The sequence below is a fragment of the Pyrgilauda ruficollis genome, unplaced genomic scaffold, assembly GCF_017590135.1.
Source record: "Pyrgilauda ruficollis isolate IOZ18807 unplaced genomic scaffold, ASM1759013v1 scaffold23, whole genome shotgun sequence".
NCBI lineage: Eukaryota > Metazoa > Chordata > Aves > Passeriformes > Passeridae > Pyrgilauda > Pyrgilauda ruficollis.
Window position 1 is genome coordinate 17,504,144 of NW_024522539.1, and position 19,502 is coordinate 17,523,645.

Sequence of the window (19,502 nt, forward strand, 5' to 3'; positions counted from 1 at the left end):
GGGCTCTGCCTTCAGAACGGTGGCCCCAGTGAGCACTGGAGTAACCTCAGCTCCTTGGCTCATCATCCTGGACAGCTCCAGGGGGATGATGAGCCTGCATCCCTCGGGTACCTGGGGAGAGGCCAGACCAGCCAGGAAAACTGTCTTGGAAAGAGGCAGTGAACTCTTCACCTCCAGTGTGGGCTCCCCTGCACCACCACAGGGGCTGTGCTGTGATCTGCTCACGCCACAGCCAATCCCTGTTGGATTCAGTCCATTTGGGGCTGTTTGCAGGGAATATTTGTGTATCAAATTGCCAGGACCTTGTTTTGGTCCTTGTGAAACTTCATCCAATGAAAATTCTGAATGTGGTGAACTGTAACCACTGATGTGGAGGTGGGTACGTGCAAGGGGAAATTAAAATTGTCTGTTCCAAGTTTTCCAGGCTGGTGGAGATCCCTGAGGCCACGCTGAGGGCAGGACAAGCCCTGGAGCCACTGGAAGCTGTTAGTGATGCACAGAACATGCACTACGGTTCAACTGGGGGCTCCACCCCAGGAGCAGTCCCCACACATGCTCTGTAAGCAGTTAGTAAGTGCTACTCAAGGCTTACAACCAAAGCTGGTTTCCTCTAGGGATGCACTACTTCAGCCAGTTCTGATCCAAGCCTCGGGCCTGCTGCGTTCCACGAGCTCCTCCCCTCACTGTGGATCCTGTGTGAGGCCCGTGAAGGTGGCTGTGCCCACCCCACACACACATCAGTCTCACACCTCTATTTTCATGCCTTGCCAGGGCCCCCTGCAGCCCCACATCCACACCCAGCTGCCCTGGGAAACAGCTCTCACTGGGAAGGGCCTGGCCAGCCCAGCATGGTGCTGAGGATTGCTCCAGCACACTGCCCTCCACCTGCCCCATGCTTGGATCCATCGTGTTCCTGCAGCACCACGACATTCCTGCTGCTTCTCCCAAGGAGTCCTCGCAGAGGTTTTCTCTCTACACACTGGAGTAAGCTGCTAGCAGCACATTAAAGGCTGTTTCTCAGCATGGATCTTGCAAATACTCAGCCTCACACTGCCCCTTTCCCCAGCTGTGCACAAGGGAAGGTGTGCAGGAGAAGCTCATAGATAAAAGTTACTACTAATTGTACATACCAAACACAGATGAATTAATTATTGCTACCATCAAACCTGATAATAAGCCCTATTTTTATAAAATCTAATCAGTGGCTACAATAGATACAGGTTCCAGAGCATTCCTTAACTACAGATTCAGCTACACAGCAGAGTAAGAGCCCTCCCCCATCTCTGAACCCTGCACACATTTTAGTTTTGAAGCACCTTTGCAGCCCCAGTCCCTTGAAGTGCAACGATTCCTTGGTTTGAGTGTAATGTTCCCTCACAGCCCCTGCCCAGTGTCCGGCCACGGGGAGGAGGGAATGCCACCAGGGGTGAGGGTGCTGCCAGCTCTGCCCCTGTGCTGCCCCACGCTCCTTGGGGCGGACAGACAGCGTTTCTCAGGAAAGAGATGGGAGCGCTCCACCCCTCACGCAACAAAGCTTTAAAGACATCCACAACCCCTCCCAGCCCTGCAATCCAGCCCTGGGCCTTGCACCCTCTGGGCTTCATGTCCGGAGAGGGAAGAAGGAGAAAGGCAGGAGCGTGGAGCGGGACAGAGCGGGCTGCCGGTCCTTCCTGCAGAGGCCCCGCGGCTCCTCCGGCAGCAGGGCGGCCGGGCCGGGCCGGGTCAGCGGCGGCGCGGGGCGCACTTACCGTCGGGAACTTCGTCCGGCCGCTTCCGCTTCTCGTAGATGACGATGATGACCACCAGGATGACGATCTCTGCCAGGATGCCCAGGAAGGGCCACAGCGGGGCCAGGTGGCTGCGCACGCGCAGGATGGTGGTGACCGACACGGAGCCCACCTGGTTGGTGGCGTTGCACTGGTACTCGCCGGGGTCCTCGTTGATCTGCAGGTTTGTGATGCTCAGCTCGGTGTAGTTCTCTTTGTTGGAAATGAAGAACCTGCCCGAGGAGTTGTTGATGTCCTGGCAAAGGGACAGGGGTGGGAAACAGCTTGAGGGCCTTTGTGGCACGGGAAGAGGAGATTTGAGGGAGGAGCCCAGGCCTGGTGTTCATCTCTCCAAACACCACAAAGGGAACTCTGCACTCAGGGCTCTGATCACTGCCAGCACTCAGCCGCTCCTTAAAACCTCCAGCTCGCACTCAGCAGGGAACACTCATCCCATCCTGCTATTAGCTTCACATTTTGGCTCCATCCATCCAATCCATGCAGCAACAGGAAACAGCTGGGCTGGAGGGGTTGGAAATTCCCAGCTCCTCTCTGCTATTCCCACTGCTGGTCACATTTTCCTGCTCACTACATCACTGGCTACACGGAACAAACAGATCACCCAAGCTCTAACAGGGATCACTGCCACCTCCTCATATTAAGTCTTGTGAGCTCAACCAGTAAAACTTGGGAGGAATTCATAACCCAATGTGGTTTTAAATCAAGTTTCTTAATTCAGTCTAGCAGTTTGTAGCAAATTCCAGAAAATGGCTTTCAGAGTAAGTTCTTAACTTTGCCCAGCAATGCAGTGAGCAGTGTTTTTCACATACCAATAGTACAAATATCAATTATATATATTTTAATATCTTTTTATATATAAATATCAATTTTATATTCACCCATCCATCCTCACTGCTGCCAAAAATATCCACCTTCACTCACACTTTGGAGGGACTGCATTTTGAGAAGTCACAAAGCCCCTTCAACGGCCCATCCCCAACCCTGGGGTGCTGCTCTCCTCCCTCTCTGGGGTCTGGGCAGGCGGATACATCCTGCCCCCCTTCCTTACCTCAAACACCCCATTGACCTTCTTGCGCCACACCCACTCGGGGTGGGGGAAGCCCACGGACTTGCAGTACATCAGGGCCTCCTGGCCCTCGTTCTTGTTCTCACTCCTCTTGTGCCCAGTGATGTCAGGAGTGGCTACGAGACAACAGAGCAGCTTGTAAGTACAAACAGGCTTCTTCCACCCACCTGGACACAAATCCCTCCTGCTCCCTGGAAGATGGGCTCTCCTACCCCGAGGGGATGTTATGGATGAACTCTGGGTGTGTGTCGGGAGCAGCCCTAAACCCTGTGCTCTGTTTGTGTCCCTCAGCACAGCCCTGAACCCTGTGCTCTGTGTCCCTGGGAGCAGCCCTAAACCCTCCCTGAGCAGCCCTAAACCCCCAGCTTAGGCTGGCTCAGGGCAGTGCCTGGGCTGACCCCTGGCCCAGCAGATGGCCCCGGGCTGCAGGGCCCACCTTTAAAGCTGCAGCTCCTAATTACAGCACACGTGGCTGGATGTGTGATGGCAGCTCTGAGCTGTTAATCCAGCCCGGGGCAGCCCAGCTGCTCCAGGAAACTGGAATTTCCTACAGGAGACTCCCCTGCTCCACCAGAGAACTCCCTGCACGTGCACACACAGCGCCAGCAATTCCAGCTGCAGGCTGAGATCATGAGGGGAATTTCACAGCTCTGCTCAAAGGGAACAAAAGCTCTCCTGCCAGCAGACAGCAGCTGAGCTTGCTCTTCCCAAAATTACAGCACAAATCTTTAAAATGCCTGGCAAGCTGTCCTGCTTCCTACTGTGTTATGTCAAAGGGGTTTTGATGCAGGGAGCATCCCGTGCCTCAGATCCTTTTTGGACAGTAACAGCATTATCCAAATGAGATTGTGAAGCACAGCAAATCCATGGCTGTAGGAAAGCTTCAGCTCCTGCTGGTGTGTGTTCACCTGGACAGGCACACCAGGAGAGGCCCCAGGCACCCTCCAAGTGCCCATGGGAATTCCAACAGCATTTCCAACACAGCATTTATTTCCTGGGCTTTGCAGGAGTCCTGACCAGAGGATGAAGCCCAGCCAGATGTCAACTTACTAATTCCAAGATGATGCCAAGAACAGCCATGATTGGTAAGAACAGGCCAAGAACAAACCCAAGGGGTTTATTTAAGAAAACTGACATCCAAAATGCATCTTTCCACATCAGACATAAAAATACCCTGAGAGACATAAAAGCTGACCTGCAGATCCAAACCACCCCCTGGTCTTGCACAGAAAGGAGCTGCCAGAAGCTGAAGGAAGCTGGGAGGAACATTCCCCACCTGCCAGGTGATCCCTGTGCCTGCCAGGGGCAGAACACCTGCAGCAAATGGAGTTCCTGAGCTGAATTCAGGTCTTCAGGCAGGAAATGAATGAGCCCTGGGGCTGGCAGTGCTGTGCTGCTGCAGGACCCAGGCACTGCAGAGCACCCGCCACGTCCTTCCCACCCCCTGCCCCAGCCTCGGAGAGGAAAATGACATTTATCCCAGATAATGAGGGCTCCAGAGGGGACTGTCATCTTGGGACTTACTGAAAGGTGCCACCACTTCCCTGCTGGGCCTGGGACCTTCCTAAAGCAGCAGCTGGGTGAGCCCCCTGTGGCTTTTGCTTCCTGGCAGAGGCCAAGGAGGGATCTCCTCCAGCCTAGGGACACACGAGCCCAGCGGTGACAAGGACACGATCCCAGCGCTGGCACTGCTGGAACGCCACCAGGGGCTGCAGAGGCCAAGGAGGGATCTCCTGGCAGAGGCCAAGTAGGGATCTCCTCCAGCCTAGGGACACTCGAGCCCAGCGGTGACAAGGACACGATCCCAGAGCTGGCACTGCTGGAATGCCAGCAGGGGCTGCCAACTGGGAACACTCCCATGAGGAAAAGCAGCAGTGGCACTCAGCAGCTCTGAGCTGCAACCCACCACTGGCTGGCCTCCAGTGCCACCCTGAGCAGGGCTGAGCCTGGAAAAGGGGACAGGGACAGCACTCCCAGCTGGCCCAGTTTGTGTCAGGCTGCTGGCAGGGAGGGAAAGGGACAGGAAAGGAGAGGGAACACTTTCTGGGACACCTCCACTCCTGCTCCAGGGTGACACAATGACATTGCAGGAAGGAGAGGCCAGCTCCCAGGAGATGCCAGCAGAGCAGCAGTGCCCAGAATACCTCTGCTCCTCCCTGGCTCTGCTGGGCCAGGGCTATTCCTGGAGCACCCAGGGAGCTCTGTGCAGTGCTGGAGCTTCAGGGCTCAGGGCCACCACCAGACACCAACCCAGCATTTTCTGTCCCCAACAATGCAGGAAACTGTGTCCTGCTGGCCCCATACCCCTGCAGCCCCAGGTTTAGCAGGATTTTCCTGGGAAGCTTTTCAAGCCAGGATTGCTCCTTGCACTGTTCTGCTCCAGTGTCAGCCAAAGCCCAGGGTTGATTCCATAGGCTGTAAGTTTTTCTGTTCTGTGTCAGTGTGCAGCTTTTAGCTTTAAGTGTTCCTGGGATCTTTTCACAGGGCAGTGGAAACAAAACAATCCTGTTCTATCTGGAGACTCAAGGACAATCTCTTCAAACTTCAGGCCCAAAGCTTAAACAACGTGAGAAGAGAGGGTGGGCAAGCAAGCAAGGAGGATGAAACTTCATCATCTGAAGCTATTAATTGGACAGTTAATTCCTGTATGCAAATGGACTAAATCTTATAAGAATGTGAGCTCTCGTGACCAAGCCCTCTTTTGCTCCCATCTTTGAGCCATCTGGGCACTGCCAGGGCTCTGCCCTTTGAGGGCACTTCAATAAATCTCCACTTTATTCCCCTTAACTCCATCCAGCCTCTGCTCCAGCTCCTCAGGGCATCAGGGTGAGGCAGGTTTTGTTGGGAAGGATTTGCATTTCAGCTCTCAGGCAGCACAGCCCCCTCTCTGCTCTGTCACTGCTGCATCACCGGCACCAGCAGAACGCCCCTGGCAAAGGGAGGTTTGGATTCCTGCATGTGAAGCAGGAAAAATCCTCAAGGTGGGCTGGAAACACCTCACAAAGAGCAAAAGGAAGCAAGCAGGGCTAATTTAAAGTAACTGCTACCAAAAAAAAGAAAAATTAACAGACATTCAGGCATGCTTGACTGTTTCCTCTCCCCTTCTCCCAAGACCCTGTAAGAGCAGGGGCACTGCAGAGTTCTCCAGGGCTGCAGTTCACAATCTGGGGTTCTTTTCATCCTCAGGTCCCCAGAGCTCCACACCAGCACTGCAGGGATACCCCAGGAGGAAATGCAGCAATCAAAAATCCCCTTCCAGGGGGCAGGAGGGGGTGCCTTGGCCAGGTCTGGCAGCTCCAGCACCCCCACCCCACCAAAATCACCCCCAGCCTGCTCCAGTGCCACAGAAAAGGGGACATGAGATCCCTGCTCCAAGGGTCCCTTTCCCTTAACCCAGCATTTGCTGGATTCCCTAAATCCAGGGTTTCCCTAAATCCAGGGTTTCCCTAAACCCAGCATTTGCTGCATCCCCTACACCCATCATTTTCTGGATTCCCTAAAGCCAACAATGCCATGGAAAAGGGGACATGAGATCCCTGCTCCAAGGGTCCCTTTCCCTTAACCCAGCATTTGCTGGATTCCCTAAATCCAGTGTTTCCCTAAATCCAGCATTTCCCTACACCCATCATTTTCTGGATTCCCTAAAGCCAGCATTTCCCTAAAGCCCCCTTTCCCTTAATCCAGCATTTGCTGCATCCCCTACACCCATCATTTTCTGGATTCCCTAAAGCCAGCATTTCCCTAAAGCCAGCATTTGTTCAGCCTCAGGATTGCAGCTGGGAGCTGCCCCCAGAGCTGTGGGGACCTGAGCAGGAACAAAGTCCCCCCAGAAGTTCAGCAGAGCTGGCTGAGGGAAGGAGCCCTGGAATGAGCTCCCAGGAAAGGCACCAGATGCTGCCATTAAACCCTGGATTCCCAGCTGCTCTCACACCTCTGCCCTATGGATTTTTTTGAGAAAAAAATCCCAGAATGGTTTTGGTGACGGGACCTAAAGCCCATGCCATGTGCAGGGACACTTCCCACAATGCCAGGCTGCTCCAGGGCCATGCCAGGGCCAGGAGGCAGCAGCACACCAGGGGAGGTGCCCTGCACGCCCTGGGCTGCCCCTGCCACAGGCTCTGGGGAAGCTGTTCACAAGCTGTCAGAAAAATCCCTATTTTTGGAGCACGAGCACTCTGGCATTCAGCACCCTCCTTCCCCTGTGCATCAGCAGTGAGAGCTGCACCCTAATTACAATCAGCATAATTACAATTAAATCTGAGTGTAATTGCTCGAGCAGCAACAGGACCCAAGCAGGTAAATAGGAAATTACAGCTGTGCATGGCACCCAGGTGGTGCCACTGTCCCTCACATCTGCCCTAAGTGCAATCCCCATTTACTATCCCAGTTTCCCAGGAAGGGTATTTAGGTGTAAATTACCTGTGGGAAGTGAGTAGGATCAGTTCTCCTGGCACTTCAATCACAGAAATTGACTTTTCTTCCCCCAGAGTGAGCTCCCAGCTCCCTGCCAAGCTCTCCTGGCAGAGCAGCAGCCAAACACTCCCAAAGGACCTTGCAGAGACCATCAGAGCTGGCAGAGATCTTGCTCCCCTCCCAGAGCTGCATTTCCCCACTCCAGGAGTGGTTTGTCACCTAAAGCAGCCCAGAGGAGGCAGCAGGAACTTTACATTTTAATTAGGGTAACATCAGGAGATTGAGCAATTAGAGCAAAAGGGCAGAATGGAAGAAAAGAATCCCAAAGAAAAGGAAAAGAAGGAAAATTGAACCCCTCCAGCTGTGTACCCTGAACACTCAGCCAAGTTCCTCAGAGGCACAGGGTGGTGGAATTCCCTTTCCCACAGACTGACAGGGCCTGCCAAATTCCACACAAATTCTCAACCTCATTCCTCCTGCAGACCTATGGGAAATCCCTGAGAATTCCCTGACACCTCTGTGGCTCCCCTACAGCCACACTGGTGGCAAACCTTGCTCATTCTGCAGATTTTATTCAGGCTCTAGGAGGACCCAGAGGTGTTTCAGTGCCCCCAAATCCATGGCTGCTCCCATCTCTGAGCTCTTTCCCTGACCGTGTGCCAGGCCTTCCCTGGAAATCAGAGCTTTTGTCTATGATAACAAATTATTACTTCTGATTATGAACCCAGCATGGGGAGGAGGCCTCTCCTGTGTTGTGGGGCTGAGGGAGGCAGGGAGTGGGAGGGGACAGGGGCAGTGGCAGCTGCAGCAGTACCTCTGACTTCGATGGTGGCGTTGGCCACGGGCGAGCCGGAGAACACGAACACACACAGGTACTCCCCTGACTCCTCTGCTCGGGCCTTCAGGATCCTGCAGGGACAGCACACAGCACAGCTGCCTCACACCCACAGCACCTCAATTAACACCCCTTAATTGCACCCCTCATTGTTGGTGCAACCCGGGCACGCCCACCCTCCCCGGCACACACTGAGGCAGTTCCCTCCCCCAAAACACTTCTTTTTTATTAACTATTACCTTTTTCATTATTCCTTTTTGTTAATTCTTTTATTTATTATCCTTCTCTTTTTTATTAATTTTTTTAATCAAGCAAAAAAGCCCCAGCAGAAGAGCACAACCCCTGCAATAAAATCATTTAATGACACGTGGAAACTGCTGAGACACGTGGAAAAAGCTGCTCACTTCAGACTGAGTGCTGACAGCATTCACACACCCAAACTCTCGAGTTATAAAGTGAATTAATTTCAGATAAGCAACTTTGCAATGGCCCAGCAGTTCAACAGCACACTTGGAGCACTGCTGGTTTGAAGCTGCTCCAGGCAATGCCCACAGTGAGGAGAGGAAGGGCAAGGTGGAGTTCTCTGCCTCTCCCCGGGCTCTGGTTGCCATCAATCATTCAGGAGCTGCAAACTGACACAGCTCAAGGTTCACAGGCACACAGGAGCTCCCTGCAGCTGGAGCAGCCACCCCCAGCTGGATGAAGGGTTGGGAGAGGTGCACTCCACTGCCAGCGCTGGAACAGGCAGGATTTTATTGAAACAGTTTCATCTCTCAATTCTGGAACAGAATTTCTGGATGATGAAAGTACCCAGCTCTGAACTCCAAGCACAAAAAACATCTGACAGCAAAACAAAGTGACTGAAAAAAGAAAAGCCCAGGAGTTTAAGGGAAATAAACAGAATATAAAAGATGAACCAGCATATAAACCAAAATATAAATAAATGGGAGAGGAAACACCCGCTGTTAACCACAGCTATGCTGCTGCTGCTTTTCACTGAGAAAACCTGGAATTCCTGCATTTAAAATGGAACCAAAGCACAGTTAAGGGGCAGATCCAAAGCAAAACCAAACAGCAGAGTGAGCCTGAACTCCAGCACCAGCAAAGCAGCCCAAGAGTGCTCAGAATTCAGGGTCTACTCTGCAAATGGAAAGCTGGGATTTCTCCAGCTGTCCCTGGGATTGCTGGGAGCGCCCCATTCCCTGGGGACAAAGGGACTGTGGTGCCCTCCCACTTCACTCCTTCCTTCCCCAGCAGTTAAAACTGAAGCCAAGCCTAAATCCTCCTTTACAGAGGAATGTGGAAGGAAAAATCCAGCCTGGCTTGGAACAGCCTCAGCCTGGCCCTTGCTGGGCAATACTGTGCAATTCCCAGGCACCCTGAGCACCACTCCCATCCACTGATGGCTCCTCAGGGAAGCAGAGCCCCCAGAGCTCAGGCACAGGGCTGAACACTGCACTGAGGAGGGACAGGAAGGAATTATGGAAGGACATGAGACTCGGTTTTTAATTGCAAAATTAACCAGGTAATTCAAAGTGAGCTAAAGGGGAAAATGAAAGGACAAATCATTAATCAGGATCAAACACAACTTCCAAAATGCTGTGGATGAGAGGCTGCTTTGCTAAGGCCATGAAAACCTGGAACATTCCCTAATCCTGTGCCAGTGAAGCAGGGGGAAAAGGGCCCCTCTAGAGACAGAACACAGCTGGGACCAAGCTGCCAGTGGGGGTTAAAGCATCCCTAAAGAGCTCTTCAGCTTGGCTTAACGTGGAACTGGACGCTGGACTTGCTGTGCATCAAAGGGGAAAATGGATAGAAAGAAAAAACAGGGCAAGAAAATCCCAGAGGGAACAGACCCTGAGGGTATCACTGAGAGAGCTGCATGGGATCCCACCAGCTCCAGCCAAGGCCTGGGACCATCCCACAGCAGTGCTGTGAGCAAACAGCCGCACGCACACCTCAGGGACACCTCAGGAACACCATCCCAGCCCTCCCCAGGGCACGAACACCATCCCTGCCCATTCCCATTTCTCATTCCAGCTGGGATTTTGGGCTCCAGGAGGATGTGCAGCAGAAGATGGGCAGGATAAACCCCACACACTCCAAGGAAACCAAAATCATGCTGTATGTGCTTCTGTCCAGGTGAACCCTGGAGAAGAGCTCTGAATTTAGTTTTACTCATCCACCCTGGAGCTCATTGCGGGAACACCAGATGTGCCCTTGTCCCCTGGCTCAGCCCAGGCCACCCACACCTCAGGAACACCATCCCTGCCCTCCCCAGGGCAGGAGCATCATCCCAGCCCATTCCCATTTCTCATTCCAGCTGGGATTTTGGGCTCTGGGAGGATGTGCAGCAACAGACACATCTGCGAACGCTGGAGAAGAGCTCTGCACTGACAGTTTGACTGAGCCACCTCTGTGAGAACACCAGGTATGCCTTTGTTCCTGGCTTACCCCAGGCACCCACACCTCAGGAACACCATCCCTGCCCTCCCCAGGGCATGAACACCATCCCTGCCCATTCCCATTTCTCATTCCAGCTGGGATTTTGGGCTCTGGGAGGATGTGCAGCAACAGACACATCTGCGAACGCTGGAGAAGAGCTCTGCACTGACAGAGTTTGACTGAGCCACCGCTGTGGGACCACCAGGAGTGCCCTGCTGCCCTGGCCCAGCCCAGCACCCACCTGTACTCGGTGGTGTTGGAGGCTTTCCTGGTGCCCGGGATCTCCTCGCCGTTCTTCACCCAGTAGCTGGCGGCCAGGGGGCTGGGGCTGCTGGTCAGGTTGCACTGCAGCGTGACGGCCACGCCGACCACGTGCAGCACCACGTCCTCGCTGGCGTTGATCCGCGGCTCTGCAAGGCAGGGACAGCGCTCAGAGCCAACCCTGGGGACAGTGCCAGCTACTCTACGTGGCACAGGGGGCGGGAGGGGAGGGCACCACACGGGGGATGGCACTGCGGGACACACGGAGGAAGCACAACCAAACCACAGAGCTCGGAGCTGGCGCAGCGGCGCCCCAGGGCTGCGCTCCTGGGGAGAGACAGAAGGGGTTAATTGGGAATTCCCACACATCAAGGAACACCAGCGACTCCTGACACACTCTGTGCTTCCCACACCAACTCCTGGGGCTCCACGTGAGGCCTCAGTTACTCCTCCAAAGCTTCTTGCTGGCTGGCACTTGGTTCTTATCACTCCCTGAAAGGTGCCTGTGCTCAGCTGGGGCTGGGCTCTCTCTCCAGGCAGCACTGACAGAACCACAGGACACACTCTCAGACGTGGCACTGGGTGCCAAAGGTTGAGTATCAGGAGTAAGTTTTTTACAGAAAGGGTGATAACGTTCTCGAATGGTGCTGGAGCCCCAATCCCTGGCTGTGTTTAACAAAGCCTGGACGTGGCACTGGGTGCCAGGGTTCAGTTGAGGTGTTGGGGCTGAGTTGGACTCGATGATCTTGAAGGTTTCTTCCAACCCAGTGATTCTGTGAATTCTTCTCCTTGAGGCTTCAAACAAACCCATTTTTTATATAAACAGCAGTCAAATTTAGGCCTCTCAGTAATGTTCTGGATCTGCCCCTGCCCAAAGGCTGCTGCGGCCCCAGGAGATTCCACAGGGCACAACTTGCCTGGTGTGTGGAACTGGGGAAGGCTGAGGAGGAACAGCTGAGAGCAGCACCCAGAACCTGACAGTGAAATGTAAGGATACACAGCAGGCTAAAATCAGAGCTGCAACTGGCTTGTGTCCACAGTAACCTTGAGCATAAACACTTCTAAGGAACAAAAACAGCCCCAGTGCATGAGCAGAGCCCAGGAGCTCTGCACTTTGCTGGCTGCTTTGGGGCTGTTCCACTTCACAGCCTCACCTGGCAACACCCAATTCCCATTCTTTAGGGCAAAGCTTCCAGAAGTGCTCAAATCAAAGAGGGCACTGTGCTGCTGTCTGAGAACCACGCTGCCTTCAGCCCCTGCAGGCGCTGCTGCTCTCCAGCTCACACAGCTGCCTGATTCTCAGTCACAGAAGTTGCTTCCCAAACTTGGTAAAAAGACCTTTCTGCTGCAGGGCTTGTGCCTCACCTCAGGTCTGAAGCATTCTGTGAAAAACCACCTCACACAGGATGGCAGAGGTTAAGAACATCACAATTCTTGCTGTTAGTCTCCAAAAAAAAAAAAAAAAAAAAAAAAAAATTTTTTAGAAAACATCACAATTCTTGCTGTTAGTCTCAAAAAAAAAAAAACGAAAAAAATATTTTTAGGCTGCAGGCCACCCCAGAGGCTGTGTGTGTGGAAATGCTGCTGTGTGCCCCACCTGGGATCAATTCCTGACTGATTCCAGAGGTGCAGCTCCAGCTGCTCCTCCCTCCCTCCCCTCTGGACGCAGGAGGCTGAGGAAGCAGCAAACATCTCCCTGATTTCTGCAAGTCATCCAAAGAGTTTGGATTCTGGAAACTCTTGCCTTGTGCTAACAGTTTGGGATATAAATTTATGATCCATGGAGCCTCTGGAATGCAGATTATGAAACACAAGGAGAGAACAGAAAATCCCAACTGTGTCAGAACCATCCCAGCCTTCCACACAGGGAAGGAACACCCCTGTATCCTATGGCACATTCTTAGATTGTGCCCAGGGAGGAAAAATATCCATGCTCTGATAACCTGCAGCATTCCAGTCCTGGATATCCTTCTTGGAAATCCAGCTCTTTAAATCATTCTTCAACTGCAGAAACACTGCAGTTGCTGTTTGTATTGCCACATTTTTCACTCCGTTTCTGCCTCATTTCTCCCACACTGTGCATTTTATCCTTTCAAAGATTGTTTGGGCCCAGAATTGTTGTGTTATTCTCGTATCGTGCACCATTCCTGGCCTGCCCCATGTGCTTTTCCACCCCCAAAGAGCTCATCTGCATTCCCGCAAAAACACTGACAGAGCTCTGGGAATATTTTTGGAGTGTGTCTGAAATAGTAACTCAGTGACTGACCTGCAACCTTTTCAGTTTTAGCTTAGCAGAAGTGAAGGCAGCTGTAAGTCTCATTTCCAGCTTCACCTGCATTTATGTTACTTTGATTTGGTTATTAAAAAAGCAAATTGATGGAGCAGTCTCCTCATTTAATTGCAAGAGACAAACTGCAACTGGAATACTGGGACAGCAGCAGCCAAAGGAGGATGCTCACCCAGAAAATCACTTTTTACACATCACTTCAAGTGCCCATTTTATGTAAGCTCAGCTTTTACCGTTAAAACCCAAGCAAAGCAACTAAAAAAAAACCCCAGCAAGTGAAATTCTGGTTCCAAATCCGGAATGAGGTGGAAGGCAGATGGTGGTTCCTGGGTGCCAGATTTTCAGAAGCAAGTTGATCTCTGCAGAGGCCAGGACAGAGCCTGTGCTCTGTGGGGCTTTGGTGTCACAGCAGGGCAGCAGCTGGAAACTCCAACTCCACTGAGCCACACAATTCCCATTTCCAAGAAAAATGGAATGGAAGAGCTGAGGCCATCTGGGCAGGTTCAGAGAAGAGGCTGCACTTCCAGGGACACCTTGGGAACCTCATCCCCGTTTTCCTCCTCCTCCAGCAGGCTCAGGCAGGTGCTGATGTCGGCGGGCTCCTCCTCCCAGCAGGAGCAGCTCAGCTGTCCCAGCACACACAGGAGGGCACTCAGGGGTTTGCTCCTTCTTCCCCTGCACAGCAGGGCCCAGAGCAGTGTGATCCCACAGAGCAGTGTGATCCCACACAAGGCACTCAGGAGGCAGCTCCCACTCAGCAGCTGGAACGGACTGGGAGGGGAGGAGAGGCTGAGCTGCAGTTCCTCGGTGCCAGGGGCCTGAGGGAGGGAACCCCCTGTCCCCAGGGACACAGCTGTGCTCCCCACAAGGCTGGCTGTGCACACCAGGATTGTGTCCCCCAGAGTTGCTCTGGAGCCCCAGGACTGTCCCAGGGCACGGGGCTCTCTCCAGCACACAGCACTCCCTAGCAGACAGATTTCCAGGATCATTCCCAGGATGGCAGAGCTGCTGCTGGAGGCCATGCAAGCATTCCAGTCCTTTGGCAGCCCAAAGGACACGGGAGGGGCGAGGGGTGGGCTGAGGCTGAGAGCTGCAGCTCAGGGACCCGCTGTCACTGCAGTCACCCCACAGCACCGGGTCACCAGCCATTTTCCACGTGCACCAAGGCTGTTTCCATTGCCAGAGGGAAGGTCTCTGATCCAGCAGTGCCCACGGCAGCACCAGGCTTTGGGGACAGCTTTGGGGGGGATTTTTCAAGGTGCCCAAATAAAAAATCAAGATACAAAAACAGAGTTTTGTACCCAGTAGGGCATTAAAGGGTTATCTGAACACAGAGCACAGGAGCAAGACCACACTTTTGCTCTGCTCTTCTGAGGGCACTGAGAAACCACCCAAAACAAGTTCTCCTGTAGCTGCACACTGCAGATTTAATTCCCTCCACCTGTAACTCAGCAGCCATTTCCTTAGGCAAATGCAACTTTTACATCTGGCCCAAAATTCTTCTCTGCAGAATCTGACCGTATCAACTCCCAAATCCATCTGGGTTGAAAAGCAGAGTGAAGGCAGGAAAGCCTTGCCACAGGCAAGAACAAAGAGCAATTCTGGGCCAAGCTCAGCCTCTGCTCCCAGAGCTCTGCTGCTGCCAGGAGCTGCACCCTGGATGGAGTCACTGAGCCCAAGTTTGGGCTCAGCACTGGGCAGGATGTTCTCCCTGCTCCCACAGGCTGGATTAGGAATGGCTGCACCTCCTCAGTGCTGCTGCATCAGAGAACTCCTTAGGAACATGCTGCTGGCCAGGAAGGAAAAGAAACACCACGACTTCATGGAAAAATCCAAACACGAAAGGTCACGTGGAACTGAAAGGGAAGGATTTATCCAGAAGCAGATATGTAACCAAAACCAGGCGAGGAGGCATTCCCAGAAATTCCAAGAGAACGGAAGAAATCAAAATAACACGGTTAGAGTTGGGAAAAGAACATGGCAATCAAAGAGAAAGGCACTGGTGGAGAAGCCAGGGAGGCTGGAAACCTCCTACAAAACTAAAAGGACGAGGGAACAAACACAAATCCGACAGCAGGCTGGTTTCACACAGAAGCTCTACCCCACATCCCGAGGTTTTCCCAGGTGCTTTGTCCTAAGGAGAAGAGACACGGGTGGCACACAGGGTCAGCACTACAGGCGAGGAGGAGCAGCCCGCGCTTGGCGACGACAGGACAGGGTGGCAGAGGGTGGGGACACGGGGGCGGGGTCACCAGACTGCCTCTAGACACTACAGTGCCACTACTGGGGGCCGGACTCACTCTGCAGGACGCTTATAGTAGCCTGGGCTCGAATCCACGTAATGGAGGGATTTTGCCTCAAGTCATTCCTCCTGGGATCGTTGCTGGCCCTGCACTCGTAAGTCCCAGAGTCTTCCAAGGTAAGGCGGGTTACTCTCAGCACACTCACCCCATTGGCCCCGTAGGCAGTGTTAATGGTGACACGGCGCTTCCGAGCGCCATCCCACAGCTGTTTGAAAGCCTCTGCCCGGTTGACTTCCGCATACCACCACTGGATCTCTGGAGTGGGGTTCCCAACCACATCACAGTACAGTTCAAAGGCGTCCCCCGTGAGCTTAGTTTCTGACATGGGCGACTTGACAAACCCGGCTGCAGGGAGGGGCAGCAGAAACGCAGTGACAGAGCGGCAGAAAACAACAGAGCTCACACACAACACAGCAGCGGGGCAGAAAACACAGTTAGAGACATGGCATCGGCAGTGACACGGCTGGGGGACACCCAGGGCAGCTTGGGGACACCCACGGCATCGGCAGTGACACGGCTGGGGGACACCCAGGGCAGCTTGGGGACACCCACGGCATCGGCAATGACACACCCACGGCGCTGGCAGTGACACAGCTTGGGGACACCCAGGGCACCAGCAGTGACACACCCATGGCACCAGCACTGACACAGCTCGGGGACACCCCTGGCACTGACAGTAACAGCTTGGGGACCCACGGCATTGGCAGTGACACAGCCTGGGGACACCCACGGCACTGGCAGTGGCCAGGGCTGCAGGGCAGGAATTCCCAAAATCCCTGCTGCTGCCTTCCCTGGCAGCTGCCCCTGGCACCCTCCCCAAGGGATTTCCAGGCCTTTTCCAGCCCTGGGCAGCCCGGGATGTGCCAGGGTTAAGTGTCCCTGGTCAGGGATCTGCTCCCTGAGGAGGTTTCTTTACCTGACCCACCCAAGGGGCACCAGGGGTAAAATCCCAAACCCGTGCCAGCCGCGAGCTCTGCTCTGACCTCCTCTCCCATCTATTCAGCACTTCCAGTGCAGGGAATTCCCCAAGATACAAGTGACCTATTTTCCTGATAGGCCAGCTCTGGGAAAGGGAATTTCAGTGGAATGAACACTCAGAAGCCAAAAGGTTGTTTTGTCAGGAACCCACAAAGGACCCTCAGCAGTCCCCCTGCTGTGGAGAGGGCTGACATCCGTGCTCAGGCTACAATATGGGATATTCTGGATATCCTAAATCCTCCCGTACTTACCCGCCTCAGAGCCCCGTGGGAGCACACGCACACATTAAATTGTCCTTCAATCCTATTGCCAAAGATATTCAGGAGAATAGCAGTGCCTCAACACCAGGCCCTTCCCCCAGGCCCCTCCTAAAATTGCAGGATTAGGACACAGCTGGCCAGACAGATTATGCAGCAAAACCCGTCCTGGTGCACTGCTGGGGCAGGGGACATCAGCAGTGTGGGGAGGGACAGTGTCACACCAGGAAAACTCAGAGCCTGTCATGCCTGTCCTCGGATTGTGCCATCCCTGGCCTCGCATTACTGGCTTGTTTTAGGATGAGAGGCAAATTAATGAGGTTTGGAAATGGAAATGGGGACTTGGAGCATGCATTAAACAGCATTTAATGAGCACCCAGTGACCACAGCCACAGCCCCCTAATGGCCACAGCCCCTAATGGCCAACAGCCACAGCCCCTAATGGCTACAGCCTTTAATGACCAACAGCCACAGACCCCAATAATGAACAGCCACAATCCCCAACGACCAGCACTGCCTGACCCCAACGACCAGCACGCCCTGACCCTAAATGTCCAGCACTGACCCCAACGACCAGCACTGACCCCAATGACCAGCACTGACCCCAATGACCAGCACTCTCTCAGCTGCCAAACAGCCTCCATAGGTAAATTAACAAATATTTCATGACCAGTGCTCCTTGACCCCAATGACCAGTGCTGACCCCAATGACCAGCACTCCCCAACCCTAAATCACCAGCGCTCTCTGACCCCAATGACCAGCACTGACCCCAATGACCAGCACTCTCTCAGCTGCCAAACAGCCTCCATAGGTAAATTAACAAATATTTCAATTACCAGGGGCAGCTGTGGGTTAATATTTTGCATTTCCAGCCACTCACAAACAGCAGCAGTGAGTGAGGGGATGTCACCAGAGGGCCACTACCCACGGTGACACCCAGCCAGGAGCTGCACAAGGAGCTGGAGTCTGCCAGCACTGAGCAAGAATGCTTATAACAAAAAACAAAAAAGGGGAAAAAAGGTGAGTTATTCCCAAGGCTGCAGCACATGGCAGTGGGAGGGGAAATGCTACTGCCTTTGGGCCCGCCAGTGGATTCCAGGGCTGTCCCAGCACGGAGTGGGTGACACTGGGCAGGTCTCGGTGACGCAGGAGCTGCCAGAGCCCGGCCTTGCCTTTCTTGGGCTTGTCCCACATCTCGGCTCCTGCTCCAGAGGCAGCAGCACAACAAAATCCCAAACCCAGACAGAGCCAGAGTGCAGGGTTGCCTCAAGGGACTGTGCTCAGCTTAACCCCAGAGATCTGGGACTGTGCTCTGTTTAACCTCAGAGATCTGGGACTGTGCTCTGTTTAACCCCACAGATCTGGGACTGTGCTCAGCTTAACCCCAGAGATCTGGGACTGTGCTCAGCTTAACCCCAGAGATCTGGGACTGTGCTCTGTTTAACCCCAAAGATTTGGGACTACTCTGTTTAAACCCAAAGATCTGGGACTATGCTCAGTTTGACCCCAGAGATCTGGGACTAAATTCAGTTTAACCCCAAAGATTTGGGACTGTGCTGTGCTTAACCCCAGAGATCTGAGACTAAACTCAATTTAACGCCAAAGATTTGGGACTGTTCTTAGTTTAAACCTAAAGATTTGGCACTCTGCTCTGTTTAAACCTAAAGAGATTTGGGACTCTGCTCTCTTTAACCCCGAAGACTTGGGACTAACCTAAAACCCCTTCTGGAAGTGATTTATTTATTCACGATTTGATCTCATCCCCCAATGGTGTGGATGGAGACAAGGAGAGATGAATGCCCTAAAACCAGGGAAATGGAACACAGAGTTCCACTGGAATTCCAGGGGCTCCTCACATTTCCAAACTCTTCCTTAAAATTTGTGTTGGGGAAAGAAAATTAAATCCCCAACTGAGAAAAAAAAAACTGGATTTTCAGAGCTTGGGAATTCTTGTAAAATCTGCCAGGGTAAGAATACACAAGGCAGTCATCCCTGGACTGCAGAATTGTTGTTTAATAATTAAAATATCCTTTTGGAACTCAAATTTCATAAGGTGCAAAAGAATTAAGGAGAATGGTCCTGGAGGAGCAAAGCAGGGAGAATTTTCATCTCCCCAAGTTAAGTATGGTGTAAAAAAGGAATTTAAAAAATAAAAGTGCTTTGCCTTAAAAGCCAAGTTGAGGAAAGATGTTAAGCCAGGCTCAAAGACAGCAAAAAAACAGGTTTAATATACACAAAGAACGGACAAATTAGGACCAAAATGAAGGAAAAATAAAAAGATTCCCAAGGAAGTTTTCAATCCCAACCAACACAACTGTGACCAAGGAACCCCAAAAAACCAGGATAATGCTCCTTCCCCATGCTGAGGCTGCTGCTCAAGGTGAATTAAATCAATTAAATCCCACTTAAATCACAGCACAAAGCACAGTTCCAAGCTCAGAACTGAGAGTTTACAAGGCTGAAGTGCAAAAATAAACCTGATTTTCAGTCTGGAGCCACAATAAACAAAGTGTAACTGCTGTGGGACTGAATGATTTCAAGCTTGGCTGTCTTTACAGCAAAAACCCACTTGGAAAACCTCTCAGCACACCAAAAATTTGTATTTCACTGCTCTCAGGCCTTTAGGAGAGTTCTGGAGGTTTTATTTCCCTCAATTATGCAGCCTGATTTTTTGAATTCTTCAAATAAATGAACAAAAGTACAAGTGGAAAAGGCAAGAACTGCTCAGCTCTGCTGTGCCCTCACCTGAGCTGATTTTTTTTTTATTTTTGCTTTATTCCCAGATGGACAATTTGATGGGAATATCCCAGAAAATCCAGGCAGGAGCTGCCCCCCTCAGCTGGGCTGTGTTAATGAGGTACCCCGGCTA

At 52.6% G+C, this 19,502-nt stretch overlaps 1 protein-coding gene across 2 annotated transcripts in view; it reads right to left on the reverse strand.

Annotated features, from left to right (window-relative positions):
- NPTN (neuroplastin) overlaps window positions 1-19,502 on the reverse strand; it is a 39,781-nt gene that overhangs the window by 7,760 nt on the left and 12,519 nt on the right. For both annotated transcript variants that reach the window (XM_041468788.1, XM_041468787.1), the window contains exons 2-5: window positions 10,788-10,956; window positions 8,081-8,175; window positions 2,836-2,969; window positions 1,749-2,022 (exon numbers count right to left, since the gene is read on the reverse strand). In XM_041468788.1, the coding sequence (XP_041324722.1) occupies window positions 1,749-2,022; window positions 2,836-2,969; window positions 8,081-8,175; window positions 10,788-10,956 (672 nt within the window). The remainder of the gene's footprint in view (window positions 1-1,748; window positions 2,023-2,835; window positions 2,970-8,080; window positions 8,176-10,787; window positions 10,957-19,502) is intronic.